Genomic DNA, 24,253 nt, shown 5'->3' with positions numbered 1-24,253 from the left:
ACACAAATCGCTGGATCAATCCTGATGAAAGGTCTCAGCCTGAAACGTCGACTCCTTACTCTTTTCCACAGATGCCGCCTGACCTGCTGAGTTCTTCCTGCATTTAGTGTGTGGGTTGTTTGCCAGTTATTGTTTGTGTGTAGCTTTTCATTGATTCTTTAGTTTTTTGTGAATGCCTACAAGAAAATGAATCTCAGGGTAGTGGCATGGTGACATATACATGCTTTGAACGTTGAGAAGACATCTTGATTGGCAGGACAACAGCTTAAATCCTGCGTTGGGGAAAGAAGGCAGCAATTAGAGGCTGATTCTCTTCGGTGTCAGTCCTGGACAGGTACATGGTTAGGAAAGGTTTATAGGGATATGGTCAAACGTGGGCAGGTGATGCTAGTTCAGATGGGCATCTTGGTCAGCATGGACGATTCAAGCCGAAGAGCCTGTTTCCATGAAGTATTGCTCTGTGACTCTATTGAGTAAATCTATCAACTTGCCTCCCTGAACCTGCAGACCTAGCAAGTGATGCTTCGTTTTTAAGCCTTTGGTCATTGGACTATTTGGCATGCATGCATTTATTTATTTATTAATTGTTGAGATACAGCACGGAATAGGCCCTTCCGGCCCTTTTGAGTCATGCTGCCCAGCAAACCCCGGTTTAACCCGAGCCTAATCACGGGAAATTTACAATGACCAATTTAACCAACCAACTGGTATATCTTGGGCTGAGAGAGGAAACCGGAGGAAATCCACGTGGTCACGGGGAGAACGTCCAAACCCCTTACAGACAGCGACGTGGATTGATCCCAGGTCATTGGTACCGTAAAACATTCTGCAACCGTGCTGCATGTGGAAGGCCATTGTAAAGTGAAATACTGAAGCTACTGGAAATCTGAGATTGGAGTTGAGAATGGTGGGAATACTTAGTGGGTCAGGCTTTGTGTGGAGAGAGAAACAAGTCCAGCATTGCCAGGAACTCTGTAGAAGAGTCACTGACCTAAAGTGAATACCATGTTTTCCTCTCTCTATAATTGCCTGACCTCTGAAGGTAACGCATTACTGTGTTTAAGAGCCTCGGAACTATAGTACTTCAGTTTTCCTAATTTGGAATAGGCACACCCTTAGGAACTGAAAGAAGCAAAGTTTAAAAACTTCAAAGTTCAAAGTAGATTTATTATCCAAGTACATATACGTCTCCGTACGCTACCCCGAGATTCATTTTCATGCGGGCATACACAGTAGGTACAAAAATCCACAATGGAATCAGTGGAAAACTCCACACAAGCAAAGATGGCCCAATGTGCAAAAGAAGACAAGCTGTCCAAGTACAATCAATAAATAAATGAACAAAATAATACTGAGAATATGAGTTGTAGAGTCCTTGAAAGTGAGTCCACAGTTTGTGGAATCAGTTCAGAGTTGAGGTGAGTGAAGTCATCCACAGTGGTTCAGGGGCCTGATGTTTCAGGGGTAATAACTGTTCCTGGACCTGGTAGTGTGTGACTTGAGGCTTCTGTGCCTGAAGACAGCAGGGAGAAGAGATGACGGGGGTCCTTGCTGATGGACGCTGTTGTCTTGTGGATGTGCTCGGTGGTGGGGAAGGCTTTTCCTGTAATGGGCTGGCTGTATTCCGTTAAACAGGGATTCAATCCTGAATCCACCATGTGGTTCTGTTACTAGCGACCCGATCAGAGTCATTGTCGGAGCAGCACTCTGCTTAAAACATAAAAGAGTGGAGCTGGGTATGGGCTGCATCTGATGATATGTGGAAAAGCAAAGCTTTAAGGGGCTTTTTAAACATTATCTCAACCCACTCAGGTTTAATATCACTGGCATGTGTCGTGAAACTTGTTGTTTTGCAGCAGAAGCACAATGCAATACATAATTTAAATGTCTATAAATTACAAGAAGAAATATATATATAACATTATATCCTTTAATTTAATCCAAATATTTTGTACGTTCCATAGTAAAGGATCCATGAACTTAGCTGCAATGCATTGATTAATTCTGACAGTGGGGCAGCCACTCCAGAAAGTCATTCCACACTGCCATCTGCTGCCAGAAGCTACAAGTACTTCGTGACTGATATGGGAAATATTGACATCACCATTTACATTCCTTCAACTGTGCAACGTTTTGTTTAGTATTTGCAAGTTTAATCACTGTTGAGATTCTACACCGTCAAACATGGGCAGTGGGGAAATCAACCTCTGAATACAAGGAACAGAGATGAGAGGAAATGTCTTTAGCCAGATGGTGGTGAACTTGTAGGATTCATTACTAAGTCATCGGGTACACTTAAAGCAGAGGTTGATAGGCTCTTGGTAGTAAGGGCGTCAATGGTTACGAGAGGAAGCCAGGAGAATAGGTTAATAAATCAACCATGATGGAATGACAGAGCAGACTCGATGGGCTGGATGCCCTAATTCTGTTCCTATGTTGTATGGTCTAACAGTAATTGTTAGCTTATTTAAGTCTGTTGGATTAGGGCTGAAAATAGAGACATGTAATTTGCTGAAGCCGATCTTTTGGTATCACATCGGGTTACATTCAGTAGGCTGCTATAAGATATTTCACAAACTACATCATATTCCACTTATCTTCATTTAAATGACGAGGCTAGAATTTATCCCGTCCCTAACTATAAATTGGAAATGTAGTGGTGAGTGGCCTTCTTGAACCACTGTGTCCCTCTGGGGAAGGTCCCGACAGTGCTGTTGGGTAGGGTTCCCAGGATTGGGACCGAGTGGTCATGTGGGAGAAGGGGGTAAACCTGGTGGTGTTGGTGGAGTTCGTGGGGAGCTGGTACCTGTAACCTGCATGTGCCTGAGTTCAGTAACAAGCCTCTCTGTGTATTTAGTCACTTCATACCCTTTTCTGTCCTTGCAGACGATGCTACTGACAAAGACCTGTCTGACCTGGTGTCGGAAATGGAAATGATGAAGATGATTGGAAAACATAAAAATATTATTAATTTACTGGGGGCCTGCACACAGGACGGTGAGTCTGAACGGTGGGGGGGGGGGGGTGGATATTTTCAGTCCAGGTCTCAGTAAATGTACAGGCACTCATCTCCAATATCCTCATCAAAGTACCCCAATCACCTCACAACAGCAACCTGCACCCCAATCCCCTAACACCCCGCCGCTGCCCGACTATTCACGTCCTAGTTTCTCATACTCTGGGTCCCCATCTCCTGGCAGAAGCTGTTAATCTGGTGCTGGACAAACAACAGTGTGTCAGGCATGTGCACCAGAAGTTGCAGTTTGCTTATCTTTTTCTTTCTACCATTCAACCCCAGGTATTCACTTGCACTAGAACACCACACTACAGCACAGGCCCGTTGACCTACCTGTCCATGCTGAACTATTATTCTGCCTCGTCCCATTGATCTGCACCCAAACCATAGCCCTCCTTACCCCTCCCATCCATGTATCCATCCAAATTTCTCTTAAATGTTGAAAATCAACCCACATCCACCACTTCCACTGGCAGCTCATTCCACACTCTCACTCTGAAGAGATCCCCCCCTCAAGTTCCCCTTAAACATTTCACCTTTCACCCTTAACCCGTAATGTGTCACCCAACCTCAGTGCTAAAAGCCTGCTTACATTTACCTTCCCTCCACTCTTCACAATTTTGGATACTTCTATCAAATCTCCCCTCATCCCCCTACGCTCTGTAGTCAATAAAGTTCTAACTAGTGTGCCTAATGCTCTCTTTACAACCCTTTCTACCCGTGAAGCCACTTTCAAGGAATTATGGATCTGTATTCCCAATTCCCCCTCTCCTCCATTATTCCTCTTAATGAGAACAGGAATCCCAGTTGGATCTCATCTCACCAAGGGACAACGTGTTTCAGAGCTTGCGAAGTGCTGATTACTCCATCGACCCACGTTCACGGATTCAGATTCATTTATTTATCAGATGCAAATCGAAACGTACAGCGAAATGCATCATTTGTGTTAACAACCAGCACAAACTAAGGATGCACAAGTGTCGCCATGTGTTCCAGCGTAACGCTTGCAGTAAGTTTGTTGCCTTGTCTTCCCATCCAGGCCCGCTCTATGTCATAGTCGAGTTTGCGTCAAAGGGGAACCTGCGAGAGTACCTCAAAGCACGAAGGCCCCCTGGCATGGATTACTCCTTTGACACCTGCAAGGTGCCCGACGAGCAGTTAACGTTCAAGGATCTGGTCTCTTGCGCCTACCAGGTTGCTCGTGGGATGGAATATCTGGCTTCTCAAAAGGTGAACAGCTAAGACCATAAGACACAGGAGCAGAATTAGGCCATTCAGCCCATCAAATCTGCTTCACCATTCTATTACAATGCCTCTCAACCCCATTCTCTTGCCTTCTCCCCGTAACCTTTGACACCCTGACTATAGAAACTACAGCACAGAAACAGGCCCTTTGGCCCTTCTTGGCTGTGCCAAACCATTTTCTGCCTAGTCCCACTGACCTGCACACGGACCATATCCCTCCATACACCTCCCATCCATATATCTGTCCAATTTATTCTTAAATGTTAAAAAAGAACCCGCATATCCCACCTCATCAGGCAGCTCATTCCATACTCCCACCACTCTCTGTGTGAAGAAGCCCCCCCTAATGTTCCCTTTAAACTTTTCCCCCCTCACCCTTAACCCATGTCCTCTGGTTTTTTTTCTCCCCTTGCCTCAGTGGAAAAAGCCTGCTTGCATTCACTCTATCTATACCCATCATAATTTTATATACCTCTATCAAATTTCCCCTCATTCTTCTACGCTCCAGGGAATAAAGTCCTAACCTATTCAACCTTTCTCTGTAACTGAGTTTCTCAAGTCCCGGCAACATCCTTGTAAACCTTCTCTGCACTCTTTCAACCTTATTTATATCCTTCCTGTAATTTGGTGACCAAAACTGAACACAATACTCCAGATTCGGCCTCACCCATGCCTTATACAACCTCATCATAACATTCCAGCTCTTATACTCAATACTTCGATTAATAAAGGCCAATGTACCAAAAGCTGTCTTTACGACGCTATCTACCTGTGACGACACTTTTAGGGAATTTTGTATCTGTATTCCCAGATCCCCCTGTTCCACTGCACTCCTCAGTGCCTTACCATTAACCCTGTATGTTCTACATTGGTTTGTCCTTCCAACGTGCAATACCTCACACTTGTCAGTATTAAACTCCATCTGCCATTTTTCAGCCCATTTTTCCAGATGGTCCAAGTCCCTCTGCAGGCTCTGAAAACCTTCCTCACTGTCTACTACACCTCCAATCTTTGTATCATCAGCAAACTTGCTGATCCAATTTACCACATTATCATCCAGATCATTGATATAGATGACAAATAACAATGGACCCAGCACTGATCCCTGTGGCACACTGCTAGTCACAGGCCTCCACTCAGAGAAGCAATTCTCTACCACCACTCGCTGGCTTCTTCCATCGAGCCAATGTCTAATCCAATTTACCACCTCTCCATGTATACCTAGCGACTGAATTTTCCAAACTAACCTCCCATGCGGGACCTTGTCAAAGGCCTTACTGAAGTCCATGTAGACAATATCCACTGCCTTCCCTTCATCCACTTTCCTGGTAACCTCCTCGAAAAACTCCAACAGATTGGTCAAACATGACCTACCACCCACAAAGCCATGTTGACTCTCCCTAATAAGCCCTTGTCTATCCAAATGCTTGTAGATTCTGTCTCTTAGTACTCCCTCCAATAACTTACCTACTACTGACCTACTACTACATAACATCTTATATGACTAATCCAAAACCTATCAACCTCCTCTTTAAATATGGTTCCATTTATTATCAAAGGATGCATACAGTTTACAACCTGAAATTCTTACCCTTTGCAGACATCCACAAAAACAGAAGAGAACCCCAAAGAATAAATGACAGAGAAACATTAGAACCCCAAAGCCAATTAATTTATTCATTCCTTTTTCCCCACCTAAATGAGAATATATACATGGGAGGAATACACAGGGAAATCATCTCTGTGTAATGGACATAGTTTTTTTTACTTACTTTTATAGGTACTGCAGCGGGGGCCTCAACCCACAGGTAGGAGGGACTATCCCCCATGGCTAGACTTTTCTTCTAGCCCAACCCAGGGTCATCTAGAGACCCCAGCCTTGGAACCACACCTTCCTTACCTTTCCTTTTGTTATTCACTTTTCTTCATTCTTATTTGGTCAGGGAGTAGATCGATTAAGTTATATTCTGCAAATTTCAATGATATACTAACAGATAAATAGTAAGACCATATATTTTGGGTGTATACCTCAAGAATGGTTGAAAAGAGATAAATATAAATATTTAATGAATGTACTGCTGGTGGCTGGTAAAAAGACCCTTACCAGGAAATGGTCATCTCAGGAGAGCCCAATTTTAAATGTATGGAGGGAAATTACAATGGACATTTACAAAATGGAGAAGATAACAACATCTGTTAATCATAAGTTGGAACAATTTTATTTATACTGGAAAAAATGGTTTAACTACATAACATCTTATAGGCCTGATTTTATTCTCACAATCAATGGATATGTTGTTTAAAAAATCACTCCCTACTCTGTATGTAGTTTTCTTCTTTCAATTGTTCTTTCTTTCCTCTTCTTTCTATAAGAGTATACTTCAGATAAATATTATGTGGAGATTTGTGACAAATATGATTATATGATATATATGTACAGTATCTGAAATACATCTTATGGAAATGTTTGAAGATGAAATTCGATAAAAAATAAATTACAGAAAAAAGAACCCCAAAGCCCCCTCTCCCCCTCCCATGTGAGAGCAGCAGCAAAACATCAAGAAGCCTCAGTGCCCTCACACACCAGCAAACAATAGCAAAGCCCCCAAAGAAAGACCACGTCTAGGCCTCCACAGCCATCTGTTGCAATGAATTCCACCGATTCACCACCTCTGGCTAAAGAAATTCCTCCTTATCTTTGTTTTAAATGGATATCCTTCTATTCGGAGGTTGTGCCTCCTCGTCCTAGACTTCCCCACATCATCTCTATAAAGGCATAATGTTCAATAGATAGGGCCTCTCCTGTGTTATTCTTTGCCAGTAGTGTTGCTGGGAGACAGTCCTAGACCATGAGTCAACCTTGGACACCCAGGTCCCACTAAATCCCAGTGCTCTGCAATCTCTCACCATTTGGATGATATGCTTCTTTTGTCTTGCTGCTACCGAAAAGCACATTTTCACATCTTCTGACATCCCATTCCAGTTACCAGATAGCTGCCCACTCTCCAAATCTTTCTTTATCCCTTTGCAACCTCATATCCTCGTCACAACTTTGCATCATCCCCAAATTTAGCAACCGTACTTCTGATGCCTTCACAAACGGTAAAAACACGAGGCCCCAACACCAGACCCTGTGGTGTAAAAACACTAGGCCCCAACACCAGTCCCTGTGGTGTAAAAACACCAGGCCCCAGCACCAGTCCCTGTGGTGTAAAAACACCAGGCCCCAACACCAGTCCCTGTGCTGTAAAAACACCAGGCCCCAACACCAGTCCCTGTGGTGTAAAAACACCAGGCCCCAACACCAGTCCCTGTGCTGTAAAAACACCAGGCCCCAACACCAGTCCCTGTGGTGTAAAAACACCAGGCCCCAACACCAGTCCCTGTGCTGTAAAAACACCAGGCCCCAACACCAGTCCCTGTGGTGTAAAAACACCAGGCCCCAGCACCAGTCCCTGTGCTGTAAAAACACCAGGCCCCAACACCAGACCCTGTGGTGTAAAAACACCAGGCCCCAACACCAGTCCCTGTGCTGTAAAAACACCAGGCCCCAACACCAGTCCCTGTGCTGTAAAAACACCAGGCCCCAACACCAGACCCTGTGGTGTAAAAACACCAGGCCCCAACACCAGTCCCTGTGGTGTAAAAACACCAGGCCCCAACACCAGTCCCTGTGCTGTAAAAACACGAGGCCCCAACACCAGACCCTGTGCTGTAAAAACACTAGGCCCCAACACCAGTCCCTGTGCTGTAAAAACACCAGGCCCCAACACCAGTCCCTGTGCTGTAAAAACACCAGGCCCCAGCACCAGTCCCTGTGGTGTAAAAACACCAGACCCCAACACCAATCCCTGTGCTGTAAAAACACCAGGCCCCAACACCAGTCCCTGTGCTGTAAAAACACCAGGCCCCAACACCAGTCCCTGTGCTGTAAAAACACCAGGCCCCAACACCAGTCCCTGTGCTGTAAAAACACCAGGGCCCAGCACCAGTCCCTGTGGTGTAAAAACACCAGGCCCCAACACCAGTCCCTGTGCTGTAAAAACACCAGGCCCCAACACCAGTCCCTGTGGTGTAAAAACACCAGGCCCCAACACCAATCGCTGTGGTGTAAAAACACCAGACCCTGTGGTGTAAAAACACCAGACCCTGTGGTGTAAAAACACCAGACCCTGTGGTGTAAAAACACCAGGCCCCAGCACCAGTCCCTGTGGTGTAAAAACACCAGGCCCCAACACCAGTCCCTGTGGTGTAAAAACACCAGGCCCCAACACCAGTCCCTGTGGTGTAAAAACACCAGGCCCCAACACCAGTCCCTGTGGTGTAAAAACACCAGGCCCCAACACCAGTCCCTGTGGTGTAAAAACACCAGGCCCCAACACCAGTCCCTGTGCTGTAAAAACACCAGGCCCCAACACCAGTCCCTGTGCTGTAAAAACACCAGGCCCCAACACCAGTCCCTGTGCTGTAAAAACACCAGGCCCCAACACCAGTCCCTGTGGTGTAAAAACACCAGGCCCCAACACCAGTCCCTGTGGTGTAAAAACACCAGGCCCCAACACCAGACCCTGTGGTGTAAAAACACCAGGCCCCAACACCAGTCCCTGTGCTGTAAAAACACCAGGCCCCAACACCAGTCCCTGTGCTGTAAAAACACCAGGCCCCAACACCAGACCCTGTGGTGTAAAAACACCAGGCCCCAACACCAGTCCCTGTGGTGTAAAAACACCAGGCCCCAGCACCAGTCCCTGTGGTGTAAAAACACCAGGCCCCAACACCAGTCCCTGTGGTGTAAAAACACCAGGCCCCAACACCAGTCCCTGTGGTGTAAAAACACCAGGCCCCAACACCAGTCCCTGTGGTGTAAAAACACCAGGCCCCAACACCAGTCCCTGTGCTGTAAAAACACCAGGCCCCAACACCAGTCCCTGTGCTGTAAAAACACCAGGCCCCAACACCAGTCCCTGTGGTGTAAAAACACCAGGCCCCAACACCAGTCCCTGTGGTGTAAAAACACCAGGCCCCAACACCAGACCCTGTGGTGTAAAAACACCAGGCCCCAACACCAGTCCCTGTGGTGTAAAAACACCAGGCCCCAACACCAGTCCCTGTGCTGTAAAAACACCAGGCCCCAACACCAGACCCTGTGGTGTAAAAACACCAGGCCCCAACACCAGTCCCTGTGGTGTAAAAACACCAGGCCCCAACACCAGTCCCTGTGGTGTAAAAACACCAGGCCCCAACACCAGTCCCTGTGGTGTAAAAACACCAGGCCCCAACACCAGTCCCTGTGGTGTAAAAACACCAGGCCCCAACACCAGTCCCTGTGGTGTAAAAACACCAAGCCCCAACACCAGACCCTGTGGTGTAAAAACACCAGGCCCCAACACCAGTCCCTGTGCTGTAAAAACACCAGGCCCCAACACCAGTCCCTGTGGTGTAAAAACACCAGGCCCCAACACCAGTCCCTGTGCTGTAAAAACACCAGGCCCCAACACCAGTCCCTGTGCTGTAACAACACCAGGCACCAACACCAGTCCCTGTGCTGTAAAAACACCAGGCCCCAACACCAGTCCTTGTGGTGTAAAAACACCAGGCCCCAACACCAGTCCCTGTGGTGTAAAAACACCAGGCCCCAACACCAATCCCTGTGGTGTAAAAACACCAGACCCTGTGGTGTAAAAACACCAGACCCTGTGGTGTAAAAACACCAGGCCCCAACACCAGACCCTGTGGTGTAAAAACACCAGGCCCCAACACCAGTCCCTGTGGTGTAAAAACACCAGGCCCCAACACCAGTCCCTGTGCTGTAAAAACACCAGGCCCCAACACCAGACCCTGTGCTGTAAAAACACTAGGCCCCAACACCAGTCCCTGTGCTGTAAAAACACCAGGCCCCAACACCAGTCCCTGTGCTGTAAAAACACCAGGCCCCAGCACCAGTCCCTGTGGTGTAAAAACACCAGGCCCCAACACCAATCCCTGTGCTGTAAAAACACCAGGCCCCAACACCAGTCCCTGTGCTGTAAAAACACCAGGCCCCAACACCAGTCCCTGTGGTGTAAAAACACCAGGCCCCAACACCAATCCCTGTGGTGTAAAAACACCAGGCCCCAACACCAGTCCCTGTGGTGTAAAAACACCAGGCCCCAACACCAGTCCCTGTGGTGTAAAAACACCAGGCCCCAACACCAGTCCCTGTGCTGTAAAAACACCAGGCCCCAACACCAGTCCCTGTGGTGTAAAAACACCAGGCCCCAACACCAGTCCCTGTGCTGTAAAAACACCAGGCCCCAACACCAGTCCCTGTGGTGTAAAAACACCAGGCCCCAACACCAGTCCCTGTGGTGTAAAAACACCAGGCCCCAACACCAGTCCCTGTGGTGTAAAAACACCAGGCCCCAACACCAGTCCCTGTGCTGTAAAAACACCAGGCCCCAACACCAGTCCCTGTGCTGTAAAAACACCAGGCCCCAACACCAGTCCCTGTGGTGTAAAAACACCAGGCCCCAACACCAGTCCCTGTGGTGTAAAAACACCAGGCCCCAACACCAGTCCCTGTGGTGTAAAAACACCAGGCCCCAACACCAGTCCCTGTGGTGTAAAAACACCAGGCCCCAACACCAGTCCCTGTGGTGTAAAAACACCAGGCCCCAACACCAGTCCCTGTGGTGTAAAAACACCAGGTCCCAACACCAGACCCTGTGGTGTAAAAACACCAGGCCCCAACACCAGTCCCTGTGCTGTAACAACACCAGGCCCCAACACCAGTCCCTGTGCTGTAAAAACACCAGGCCCCAACACCAGTCCTTGTGGTGTAAAAACACCAGGCCCCAACACCAATCGCTGTGCTGTAAAAACACCAGGCCCCAGCACCAGTCCCTGTGGTGTAAAAACACCAGGCCCCAACACCAATCCCTGTGGTGTAAAAACACCAGACCCTGTGGTGTAAAAACACCAGACCCTGTGGTGTAAAAACACCAGACCCTGTGGTGTAAAAACACCAGGCCCCAACACCAGACCCTGTGGTGTAAAAACACCAGGCCCCAACACCAGTCCCTGTGGTGTAAAAACACCAGGCCCCAACACCAGTCCCTGTGCTGTAAAAACACCAGGCCCCAACACCAGACCCTGTGCTGTAAAAACACTAGGCCCCAACACCAGTCCCTGTGCTGTAAAAACACCAGGCCCCAACACCAGTCCCTGTGCTGTAAAAACACCAGGCCCCAGCACCAGTCCCTGTGGTGTAAAAACACCAGGCCCCAACACCAATCCCTGTGCTGTAAAAACACCAGGCCCCAACACCAGTCCCTGTGCTGTAAAAACACCAGGCCCCAACACCAGTCCCTGTGGTGTAAAAACACCAGGCCCCAACACCAATCCCTGTGGTGTAAAAACACCAGGCCCCAACACCAATCCCTGTGGTGTAAAAACACCAGGCCCCAACACCAGTCCCTGTGGTGTAAAAACACCAGGCCCCAACACCAGTCCCTGTGCTGTAAAAACACCAGGCCCCAACACCAGTCCCTGTGGTGTAAAAACACCAGGCCCCAACACCAGTCCCTGTGCTGTAAAAACACCAGGCCCCAACACCAGTCCCTGTGGTGTAAAAACACCAGGCCCCAACACCAGTCCCTGTGGTGTAAAAACACCAGGCCCCAACACCAGTCCCTGTGCTGTAAAAACACCAGGCCCCAACACCAGTCCCTGTGCTGTAAAAACACCAGGCCCCAACACCAGTCCCTGTGCTGTAAAAACACCAGGCCCCAACACCAGTCCCTGTGGTGTAAAAACACCAGACCCTGTGGTGTACCACTTGCTGTCCCTTGCCAATCAGAACTTATGTCCCCTCTATTTCTTGTTAGCCAGACCCTACACCAGTGTTACCTCCTACACCATGAACCAGACTCTACACCAATACATTACCTCCTACACCATGAGCTTTTACTAGTTGCCATACCTTTTGACAAATGGGAGTGGTTTCAGTGCCAGTGTAGTAGAATATTAATGATCGCTGTCACATTATTTGACAGGATGTTATTTGGAATAACAATTGGATAAGAGTAGAGTGTGTCTGTCTTTGCTTTGGTTACTCTGGCCAGCTGTTTAATTGCCCTCTTTGGCTTGTTAACTGGTTAGTGCATCCATCGGGACCTGGCAGCTAGAAATGTGCTAGTGACAGAGGACAATGTGATGAAGATTGCCGACTTCGGCCTCGCCAGGGATGTGCACAACATCGACTACTACAAGAAAACAACGAACGTAAGTGTCTGCACAGCGTATTCAGGCGGCCAGGAGGCTGCGGTGACCGAGCAGGGAATGCGAGCGGCATCCGGGGTGGGGTGTGGGGGCCTTCAGTCCAAACTCCAGTCACTTGCTTTTGGGCGTGGGCTGTGATTAGCGTGCACGCAAACCAGGGGCAGCGCCTCTGTACATGGGCTGCCCAGAAGATCCTCAATATCCACTCCCGGCAAAGACTGAGCAGCCCACAGGCAGAAATGAGTGAATCAACCAGAGCTCTTTTCTCTTGCAAAAAAAAACGATCAAGTGTCCGGCTAAGGATCTTCCAAATAATGCGGGGTTCAGAGAAAGGGTTCCCACTTGTATTCTGGTCCCAAACTGTGGTCCACTGATATAGACAGTAATTAGTTCAAAAAGGACATGGAACTCACTGCACCAAGTTGTGTTTCGGGTGTTCAGACCAGCCGCATTTCGGGAGAAGTCAGCAAAGCGCATGCGGGAGGTGGACAGATGATGAGGAGAGGGTGGGCAGGTGGGCTGTGGGGTACAGAAGTGATGGGCCAAATGGCCTTGTCTTGTGTGATGGCTCAATGGTCATCGGGACCGGCATTTGAAAGAGATGAATATGAAATAAAAATCCCCCTCCTGTCTGACCACAGGGTAGGCTGCCAGTGAAGTGGATGGCTCCAGAGGCCTTGTTCGATAGAGTTTACACCCACCAGAGTGATGTGTAAGTACGATACGTAACATTGCGGCTTTCAACCAAACTCTGCCAAATACTGATATTGTAAAGGAGAGCTAGCTACAGAGGAGCTCTGACTCACTTCCAAGCTTCCCAGGGCAGGGAAAGTGAGCGTAGAGAGAGAAAACGTCATTAGTTCTGCTCCAGAGGCTTGGCAGAATAGCTGACATATTATAAACGCTCTGTCAGCTATCTGATTAACTGATCATTTTAATTCCATCGCTGGCCTCTGCTGATATTTGCTGTGATTGAAGGGATCAGCACCGTACTTCAAGTTGGAAGGGAAAAGGGGGCTTATTCAATTAAGTCACACCAGTGATAACTATGTTAGACACGGGTGGCAGCACCCAGAGAATGGGGCGGTTCTAAAACGGCTTCAGTGAATTAGGTTTTTATTCTTCTGCTTCACAGCTGGTCGTACGGAGTCCTGTTGTGGGAGATTTTTACTCTGGGTGGATCGCCCTACCCCGGCATCCCAGTGGAAGAGCTCTTCAAACTGCTGAAAGAAGGCCATCGAATGGACAAGCCTGCCAACTGCACCCATGAGCTGTAAGCACGTGCCCACTCTTCACCTCGTTCTCCAGCGTCGGCCAAGACAGCCTGGCGTTTACAGCACAGCTGGTACTCGTGGCTGGTGTCACTTGGGCTTCACACTCAGTTCTTTTCGTTTAAAGTCACACAATAATTTCTACCCTGTAGACCTCAAACGTCGCAGGATTTACCCTTCCTTCCTACAAGCTATCGCTTATTGGAAAGCGGAACAGCTTTCCCTCACTCTGTAGCTATCTGTCCAGAGTTTAAACACCTAATGTCTCAGAATGGATACTGCTGTTGGTTCATTCATTATGTGCTGTGTCCATTTTAAAAAGATTTTGGACAACTGTGCTAAGATTTTGTATCGTTTGGTGTCACATTATTATCCCTCCGGGGAAACACTGCTCCAGTGTGTTAAATGGAGACTCATATCACAACGTTACCTTCAGTTGCTGTATCTAAACATTTCTGGAAAGTAAGTTGTATCTTGTACTTATCTACACTCACTGGCCACGATATTACATAGCCTCTGCACAGAATAAAGTGGCCACTGAGTGTATGTTCATGGACTTCTGCTGTTGTGGCCCATCCAGTTCAAGGTTCAACGTGTTGTGTGCTCAGAGATGCTCTTCTGCACACTGCTGTTGTAATGTGTGGTTATTTGAGTTACTGTTGCCTTCCTGTCAGCTTGAACCAGTCTGGCCATTCTCCTCTGGGCTGTCTCATTAACAAGGTGTTTTCACCCACAGAACTGCTGCCCACTGGGTGTTTTTTTTTGGTTTTTCACACCATTCTCTGTATGCTCTAGAGACTGCTGTGTGCGAAAACCCCAGGAGATCAGCAGTGTCTGATATACTCAATCCACCCCATCTGGCACAAACAATCATTTCACGGTCAAAGTCACTTAGGTCATATTTCTTCCACATTTTGATGTTTGGTCTGAACAACAAACGAGGCTCTTGACTAGTCTGTGTTGCTTTTATGCATTAGTTGCTGCCACATGATTGGCTGATTAGATATTTGCATCAATGAGTAAGTGTACAGGTGTACCTAACAAAATGGCCACTGAGAGTATAATCCGTTAACTGCTTCCATGCACGACTTCCTGATTTGATGGGATTATTGGGGATGTACAATCCTCAGTCACGTGTTGAGAGATGGGTGGTGAAATACGCTGCAGTTACAGAACCACTCCATGGGTTAGGGTAGCAGGGCTTTGCACTGATGGAATGTGAAAAATTTAATGGTGATCTTGGGGCCTCTCAGCAGTGCACTGGATTGTGCTGCTGTACATCTGGTCTCGTGCACTGGATCCCTTTGCTGTGGTATATTGGCTCTGTTGCGGTTGTGTATTGCACTGCTATTCTGCATCCTCCAGTCTCCCTCGCGTTGCTTTCTTCCCCTGCAAAAATGGCCAATTGCTTATAGGGTAACGAAGATAATTGTTGCCATTGGTTTAATCAATGTTCTGTGACCTTTACCCTAGGTATATGATCATGAGAGAATGCTGGCATGCAATCCCATCACAGAGGCCAACGTTCAAACAACTGGTCGAGGATCTCGACAGGGTCCTGACAGTGACATCAACTGAGGTCAGTTAACAGAAAAGGAACTGAGAAAGTGGGGGGGGGGGGACATTAATTAACATGAAGTTTAAGGAAGGCATTTACTGTTCTTCAACGGCATTACAATATCTTTTGTAGGTTCTGACTCAGACCTCTCAAGTTTTAGAATATTGTACACTCATTAGCTTTCAACTGTTGAAATAGCCACGTTTTTTTCACAGTTGGACAATTGATCTCAAAATCTAGTGATTCCACTGCAATCTTCCTTCTGCCCTCTGTGAGCTAGCACTCATTCAACTCTCTGCCTGTGTCCTAACTCACACCAAGTCCCATTCACCCATCACCTTGTTGTCACTGACCCACTTTGGCATCAACTGTAGATGTATCCCAGTTTTCTGTGGTCTCACCTCTCCATTTCCTGTAGCCTCTTCTCAACCGAGAATTCCTCCCCAGTCTATCCAAACCTTTCAGATTATGACCCTCAAATTATATTGTTCCACCTTTACCCTCCAATGTAAAGATCCAAAACTGTGGAGTTTTTTTTTCCATAAAGCCCCTTTAACCGTAGCTTCTGTTTTAAGATGCTCAAGCTTTTGCGGGGTCAAACGCGTTGGAATTTTTTGACACATCAAGTTACGAGTTAACGGCAAAGCAAGCTTGAGTAGTTGAGAGGCCGACTCCTGTACCTGTGTGTCTCTGAAGCAATTCTCTTAGCCTTTCAGACCATCTCCACTCTGTCTCATGAGGTTAGCTTGGGTCCTTCAGTGAAAGGACTGCATTAAGATTTCTCCTCTGCTTCCTGTCTGGTTTTGTTGTCATTCCTCCTCTCAGGCTGTTGACTTCCAGTTTGGTTCGTGGCTTCACATCTGCTAGTTAGGTCCCGGAACCTGACAGCAGGATGGGGAGTAGGTCCAGGGGATCCCAACCTTTTTCATGCCTTGGACCCCTACCACTAACCCCAGTTTTGGAACTCCTGGAGTAGAGTATTCAACCAACTCAGGTTCTTTATTTCACTTATTTAGACCTTCGGCCTTTCTGCCTGCCTGGATTCAGGAGTCCGGAACACCTTTGCCAAGCAGAAGTCTATTTCAGCTTCAGCCTCTCTTTGCAGTGAAGGAGGGTGAGAGGTGACTTGATGGAATGTACAAGGTGATGAGAGACAGAGATCAAGTGGACAGTCAGAGACTTCCCCAGGGTGAAAATGGCTAATGCAAGGGAGCATAATTTTAAGGTGATGGGAGGAAAGTACAGGGGGGAATATCAGAGATAACTCCTTTACACAGAGTGTAGGGGGTGAATGGAACACCCTGGCAGGGCTGGTGGTAGAGGCAGCTACTTTAGGGGCATTTAAGAAACTCTTAGATAGGCACATGGATGAAAGGAAAATGGAGGGCTATGTAGGAGGGAAGGGTTAGATTAGCCTTAGAGGAGGTTAGAAGGTCATCACAATATTGTGGGCTGTAGGGCCTGTAATGCTTGAGGTGATTAGCTGACATGGAAACGAAATGCAGTTGAAACAACTAGGCTCGGCTTTCTTTGGTGAATTCATCCCCCGTTCTGGTAATTCCAACACGCTCCTTGGCCTATTAGCGTCCAACACTCTGCCTGCATCCAAACCAGCACAAGGCCCCATTCACCCATCAGAGTGTCTTAAAGGTCGGTACTGATGGCCAACCACACCCCCATCCTCCCTCAACCCCCTCCAGAATTCCTCAGCCCTTGTGTCAGACTTGTTTCTCTCTGTTAGAATCAGTGCTCCCTGGCATCAACCCTGGAACTAATATTAAGACTTTGCCTCTTTGTTTTCTCGATTCTCAGGATGCCCCTTCGCCTACTGAGTTCCAGGGACTATTACCTAGCCTCTAGTTTTACCCCAGCCCCTCCAGTCCTGATGCCATCCCAGTCAAGGCAGCGTTTAATTAGCTGTGTCAGGTCAGTGAGGGAGTCACAGCTGAGCCCGAAACTGGCCTCACCCCCCTACCTCACAGCTGAGGTCAACCCCACCCTGACTCTTTACCCTGCACACGTCCCCCTCCCACCCTGACTCTTTACCCTGCACACATCCCCCTCCCACCCTGACTCTTTACCCTGCACACATCCCCCTCCCACCGTCCATGGATGCACTTCCAGCCCAGGACGCTGGTCGAAGGCGGGATGCGGAAGCTTTGTGACTGACTGGTTATCAGATCTATCCATGCTGTTCTTTGGCCTTAACAGATACCGACTGCAACGTTTGACTAACCTGTGCCCGAGGAAGACGGGGTCGGGTTTACAGTTGAAACGTTGCAATCAGTATCTGACTGTTAAGGCCAAAGAATAGCATGGACAAAGTTGGGATGCTCCTTTGTCAAGCTCCCACACTCCCAGCAGGGCCGACCGACTCAGTAGGCCCCGCGTATCAAATCCGAGCCAACCAGACATACTCAGCCCAGCTGCACGCCAGATGATCTCAGTGAAACCTCAGGAGGGAGGCTACCATCAACGTCTGGTGACCTTTCCTCTGCGTGGAGACGTCTGCAGACTGACCCCCGGAGTCCAATAGCACCCGGACCAGAAAATATAGTGCAGGAACAGGGGGGAGGGGGGGCAGGGGGAGAAGCAGCCATCAAACCAGTACTCACACTTTTATTGCAGTTCAGATGAGAACTGCATTGCTTTCACACATCGTGTCACCACCCCAGTAAACTGATCTGGCCTGCATGTTGTTCAGAACTTTACGTATAATTGTATCTGATGGCCTGTCAGAAATTGCCACAGAGTCTATGTACAATTTCGTTACAAGAGCAAATATTTTTGGAAACACAGGCAGCTACTCAGAAGTAAAGGGGAGGGTGCTGCCTGTGGGTGAATACTGATTGGGTTAAAAGGCCCAGGACAGCATCCATTTTTTTCCCCATTCATTTTTTTGAGATCTGGACATGGCTGGAAAGGCCTGCATTTATGCCTCTTCCACGATTGCCCTTGTAGAGACAAAAGCCACTTTTCAGAACTACTGCAGTTCTTCTGGTGAAGGTAGCCCCACAGTAATCTCGAATCAGGATAGATGTAGTCTCAAATCAGGATGCTAGGTGATTGGAAGGGAGATGGTGGTGCTGCCACCTACCTGCTTCCCATTGTAGATGGTGTACAATGTAGTTCCTCTGCACTATTGGTGGAACGAATGGATGCTTAGGGTGGTTGATAGGGGGTCAGTCAAGTCAGCTGCTTTATCCTCGGTGGAGTTGCCTTTCGTGTAAGCTGCAAACACTCAGGCAATGGAGACTATTCCACCATGCTCCAGACTTGGTTTATAGATGGTGGAACACCTTTGATAAGTGTGTTTTGGATGGTGGAATGGCTTTGGGAAGTGTGTGTTCGATGGTCCCTGCAGGATTCCCAGTCTCCGACTTGCTATTGAACTCAGTTTACTGGGTTCCAGAGAAGGAGTCAAAACAGCCATGTCTTCTCTCTTTGGGGTGGCACGGTAATGGAGTGGTTAGCACTGTCGCATCACCAGTGACGTTCCCGCTGCTGACTGTAAGGTAGCAGAGTGGTTAGCGCTATTACATCGCCAGTGACGTTCTCGCTGCTGACAGGAGTTTGCCCTTTCTCCCTGTGACCGCTTGGGTTTCCTCCAGGTGCTCCGGTTTCCTCCCACATTCCCAAGACATACGGGTTAGTAGATTAATTGGTCACATGGGTGAAATTGTGCAGTGTGTGCTTGTTGGTTCTGTAACCGGGCAGTCAATTACAGGTAAAGCCCACCCCACTGTTGGGCACGTTTACACGGAGCACTGTCACAGGAAAGCAGCATCCATCATCAGGGACCCCCACCACCCAGGCCATGCTGTCTTCTCGCTGCTGCCATCAGGAAGGTGGTACAGGAGTCTCAGCACTCACACCATCAAGTTCAGGACCAGGTATTACCCTTCAACCATCAGGCTCCTGATGATAACTTCATTCAGCTTCACTGAACTGTTCCCACAACCAATGCACTCACTTTCAATGACTCTTTATCTCATGTTCTCAATATTTATTGGTTTTTTATTTGGTCATATTTCATTTCCTCTTTTGTAGTTGCATAGTTTGTTGTCTTTTGCATATTGGTTGCTAGTATGCCCGTAAGAAAACAAACCTCAGGGTTGTATATGGTGACACATACAGTACATGCTTTGGTAATAAATTCAGAGCCACCCTCGGGCCTGGCTGCACAGATCTGCTTTTGCACTTACTGATTTCTGACACTTGTAACTGTTTTAAATCTGTGCACAGTCTTTCACTTGGATACACTATGCACATTGTTTAATCTTACTTTAAAAAAATGTTTCAAATACACACACAGAGGGGCATTCAACAGGCCCAGCTGATTTAGTGTGCTCCTCAAATACTTGACAGATAATTATTGAAAATGATCGACAGTACCAAATCTCCAGCTAGCGATCATAAAACATTATCGCCAGGATTTATGCAGTGTCCCTCCTGCCCAATAACCTGCCCTCACTGGATAGTTAACCCATGACCTCAGAAACTGAGATAGAATGTTGCCAAGTTGGAGCTTAAAGGCGGTCAGATTTTTGCTCTGATCTTATGGCCTGGGAAGAAAAAAAAAGTAGTGATCGCTCCATTTGTGATCAGCGCTGATGTCTTTTTATGGTGTCCTTGCTCGACTGCCCCCTATCATGTGACACGAGGGGGGAGGGCTGGGGAGGCGATTGTACACTTGGCAATAAAATGTGAGAACTGTAGTCAGCACACTTAACTCTTTAACATTATGGTTCTCATAAGGAATCCATTAATTGCTATAATTTGGAAAATAAGTGGTTACCTTGGGGGATTTGCTTCAGGTTTATGTACAAAAAAAGCAATTTCCTGATTTTATACAATGCAAATCATTGTCACTGCAGTATATGGAAAATCTTTTACTGATCCCACTGAATGGGCAGTGTGGGGTATTGTCACAAGGTACACTTGCTATATGTGGTGGAGAAAGGCTCCGATAATTGCTATCATTTATCAAATACAGGTAAGAATTATATCAGTGTGCTTAAATTGAAGAGAGAAAATGCAGGTCTGTCATTCCTTGAGATATTAAATGATAGGGGGCTTGTAATTTGACTGTATAGTGCCTATATTTTAGTGATTTAAGCCCCCAACATAGTAGATAGGGATAGCAGTCTCATTACAAGCCTATCATAGAACATAAAACAGTACAGGTCCTTTCGCCCTGATGTTGTGATGCCCTTGTAATCTACTCCAAGAACAATCTAACTTAACACATAAACATCCATTTTTCTTTCATCCATAGGCCTATCTAAAAGTCTCTTAAATGTTCTTAATGTATCTGCCGTTACCTCCACCCCCGGCAGTGTGTTTCTCTGTATAAAAACACGCCCCTGACATCCCTCCTATACTTATCTTCAATCACCTTAAAAGTATGTCCACCATGTTAGCCATTGACACCCTGAGGAAAAAGGTGCTGGCTGTTCACTCTGTCTAGGCCTCGTATCATCCTGTACACCTCTATCAAATCGCTTCTCATCTCCTTCGCTTGCTTGATCTTTCCTGATCAGGCATGCCCTCAAGTCCAGACAGCATCCTGGTAAATCTCCTCTGCACCCTCCCGAAAGCTTCCACATCATTCCTGTTGAATGAGGGCCGAGGGAAGCTGAACAGGGGTTGCAAGGAAGATGGCAGGCATTTTAAAGTGAATACATTTGATGAATGCAGACGCTGGAATCTGGAGCAACAAACAATCTGTTGGAGGAACTGGGGGTGTCAGGCAGCACCTGTGGAGGGAATTGTCAACGTTTAGCGTTGATACCCTACGTCAGGATGACGCCTCCTTTCTCCCACGCGTGCTGCTCGACCACTGAGATCCACCAGCAGGTTCTTTATTTCCCACCTCAGTAACGTGTTGCTCTATCAACCCCAGGCCTCAGCAGCAGAACTGGAATTGTCAAGTCTCCCACCTCAAAGGCAAGAGCCCAGTCCACGTCAATGCGACGTGCTTATCGCAGATGTGACCGCGGTCCGTGGCGCAGGGAGTTCATAACAGTTTTCTTCTTCTTTGTATTTCAGGAGTACCTTGACTTGTCAGCACCTTTTGAGCAGTATTCCCCAGCCTGCCAAGACACACACAGTACTTGCTCTTCTGGGGACGACTCTGTCTTTGCCCATGATGCCCTGCCTGACGAGCCTTGCCTCCCAAAGCACCAGCAGTGTAATGGTGTCATCAGGACATGAGATGAGAATAAGCAGGACTCCAGGGTGCTGAACAATGGAAAACTCACACTGAAGGAAATACACTGAAACAACTGCAGGGATCTTGTTCCCTACTTAACTTCCCACCATTATTGAGCCTTATATCTTCAAGTGCTGTGCCCACCTAAAACAAAACTGCTTGGCGTGAAGAAACTTTGTAATGTAGAAACCGAAATAGAAAAGTTCTGCAAAAAAAAAAAATCCAGAGGTGATACCTTTGACCTCTGGCATTGTGACTGCTAAAGGAACCATTCTGTGCCTATGTTGTGCTAAGAAAGGAAAGTGACAAAAGACAATTATTTTTCTTTACAAAAGAGCATTTAAATACTTTTTATTTGTGTGAAGCTGCAGATTTCAGAAGAGTTGTAAATATATAAATATGAATATTGTATGATAATGTTTAAAAACAGTTGTATACTTATGATTTGCTTGTTTAGGAAAAAAGCAAAAAAAACAAAATTACAAGTACGAGGAGGCAAAATCCTAAAATCATCGCAGTTTAGGATATTCAGTATTAAGCTGGAAGTTATTAAAGAAACTCATTGTGTAGTGAACAAGGGGTAAAATAGTTCAAACACCAATAATTATTTGCAATCAGATCAGCATATTGTATATTTGTAAAGTTGTTCATAGACTTTAACATATCATTTTGGTTAAAAGATTTATAAGTATATAGCTTATTTACTAATTACTGTACACAGCTTTAGTTAAACTAGGTTCTTAATTTTTGTTTTACATGTTTATAATTTTTAATTTATTACCCATTGATTAGGCACAAAGGTTAATGAGGAGAAGTAATTAGAATCAAGTTTTCAAACATTGTGTAAAGTGAACGTTATCTGTTCTTAGATTGCAATGATTTTGTTTTCCTGTTGTTTAGTAATCAGATTCTAGAATTATCTTTTCTTAACTAAATGAAGGTTTGTGCTTTACCTTTGATGAAGGCACGAGAGAGCAAGGGTGCTGACTGTGATTGGTAACAGTGGGCCCGCTGTACGGATACGGTGCCTTGCCTGGAGCTGCCCCAACAGTATTGGCCTCTTGAAATGGCTAGGGCTCTGGGTGCCCATCGGAACAGGGCACAGTGATCGATTTTGGTCACCTAAAGCTGAGATACGTGGGAGACAACATCTTAAGCAGGGTCATCTTCAGGTGCTGGTCACACCTGGGGCAATTTGAGATCACGAATCGAGTGCATCACACTGAAGTAGCACATCGCACAAAAAAATTTATAAAGCACATTGGCTTAGTGTTTTTTTAAAAATTTCTTACCCCTTCCCCTGGTATATTGGCACCAAGGTGCCAAGTAGTGCTGGTGACACCACCAGGTGTGCAGGTGAGGAGCAGCGTTGTGCTGGCACTTTTGCTATGCTGTGACGAGAGGGTGCAATGATTGTGGGTGTTTGCAGAGAACAGCTTGTGCAAGGAAGGACTGCCAGTCAACCACTAACACCAGTCATGTATCAGTGACCTGCGCGTCACTCCCTTCTCTTTATGCAGGTTAGTGCCACAAGCACAACTTAACGTGGTGCAATGGAAATGTTAACGTGCAATTTTGCAGAGGACTAATTCGAGGTAAACCCCTTTTTGTTAAAGACAGAAAAAAGCTAAAAAAAGATACCAACTGGGTACCAGGCAGTTGCCTGTGAAGTAAAATAAAACCAAGTAACCAGAATCTACAGTAAATTCCGGTTTGATTTGAAGTAGGATTCCACGGGTAAATTGCAATTAAGAATTGAGGCAGGAATCCTATTAAAATCAATTAAAAATTCTGTCTGTCTCCTTTAATCTTTCTTAGGACCATCAAGCTCTTATTCAGTAGAGAAGTTAATTTAATAGATTGAAGTTATCTGTTAACTCTTTAATACAGACGTAGGAGATTTATAGTGGTGTAATTTTTGTACAATGAGAAGACACTTCATTATTTTCTTACCGATCGCTGTTGATGTGTACATTCCAGGTACCTAATGCATAAAAAAAAACTTTTCCAATATTTGAAATCTGTGCATGATTTACAAAAAAAGAACTTAGATATATATCTAATTTATTGAGGTTTTTTTTACAAAATATACGTATAGTAGCTTCGACTGAACTTAACATTTAACAGTTCCTTTTCTGTAGATCTAATCATGTCAAGCAATACTGGCAATAGTTGAGGTTGTCAGCTGGTGTTCGAAGGTTAGATTGGATCATTGCCTGTCTCATTCCACACTATGGTGGCCAGAGGTGAGTTCCAAACAAAAGGAACAACCCTTTAAACCAATTTGCCTGCCTGAAGCCTGTAAAAGACCACAGATGGTCTTGGAGTTAAATAACTAGCACTGAACAATATCTGTCTGCCTTTACAAAGCTTTGATATTAACATGGAACTGTTCCATTCCACCTAAATAAAAAGATATTGTTTTAAAATGCAAGCATGTCTGTTTTCTGTTCTTTTTGCTTGTTATTGATGTGTTTAGGTTTCCTATGATGCTGCTGCTGAGTGCAAGCAGCAAATTTACTCCATAATCATCATATTTTACACTTTCCAAATCTATTAGGGCAAAGGTCCAATGATAAGGGGCATGGATGGAGTGGACAGCCAACCCCATCTTCCCAGGGTAGTAATCACTAATATGAAAAGGCATAATTTTAAGATGATTTGAATCAGAATTAGGTTTAATATCACTG

At 46.3% G+C, this 24,253-nt stretch overlaps 1 protein-coding gene across 6 annotated transcripts in view; it reads left to right on the top strand.

Moving 5' to 3' along the window:
- Positions 1 to 23,992, top strand: part of LOC140196800 (fibroblast growth factor receptor 3-like) — a 207,529-nt gene extending 183,537 nt beyond the window's left edge. For all 6 annotated transcript variants that reach the window (XM_072256603.1, XM_072256608.1, XM_072256604.1 and 3 more), the window contains exons 12-18: positions 2,887 to 2,997; positions 4,056 to 4,246; positions 12,401 to 12,523; positions 13,162 to 13,232; positions 13,656 to 13,793; positions 15,265 to 15,370; positions 21,401 to 23,992. In XM_072256603.1, the coding sequence (XP_072112704.1) occupies positions 2,887 to 2,997; positions 4,056 to 4,246; positions 12,401 to 12,523; positions 13,162 to 13,232; positions 13,656 to 13,793; positions 15,265 to 15,370; positions 21,401 to 21,565 (905 nt within the window). In that variant the 3' untranslated portion in view covers positions 21,566 to 23,992. The remainder of the gene's footprint in view (positions 1 to 2,886; positions 2,998 to 4,055; positions 4,247 to 12,400; positions 12,524 to 13,161; positions 13,233 to 13,655; positions 13,794 to 15,264; positions 15,371 to 21,400) is intronic.
- The last annotated feature ends 261 nt before the right edge of the window (positions 23,993 to 24,253 follow it).

Source organism: Mobula birostris, chromosome 4 (genome assembly GCF_030028105.1).
Source record: "Mobula birostris isolate sMobBir1 chromosome 4, sMobBir1.hap1, whole genome shotgun sequence".
Lineage (NCBI taxonomy): Eukaryota > Metazoa > Chordata > Chondrichthyes > Myliobatiformes > Myliobatidae > Mobula > Mobula birostris.
This window is presented reverse-complemented; position numbering and strand designations above follow the sequence as displayed.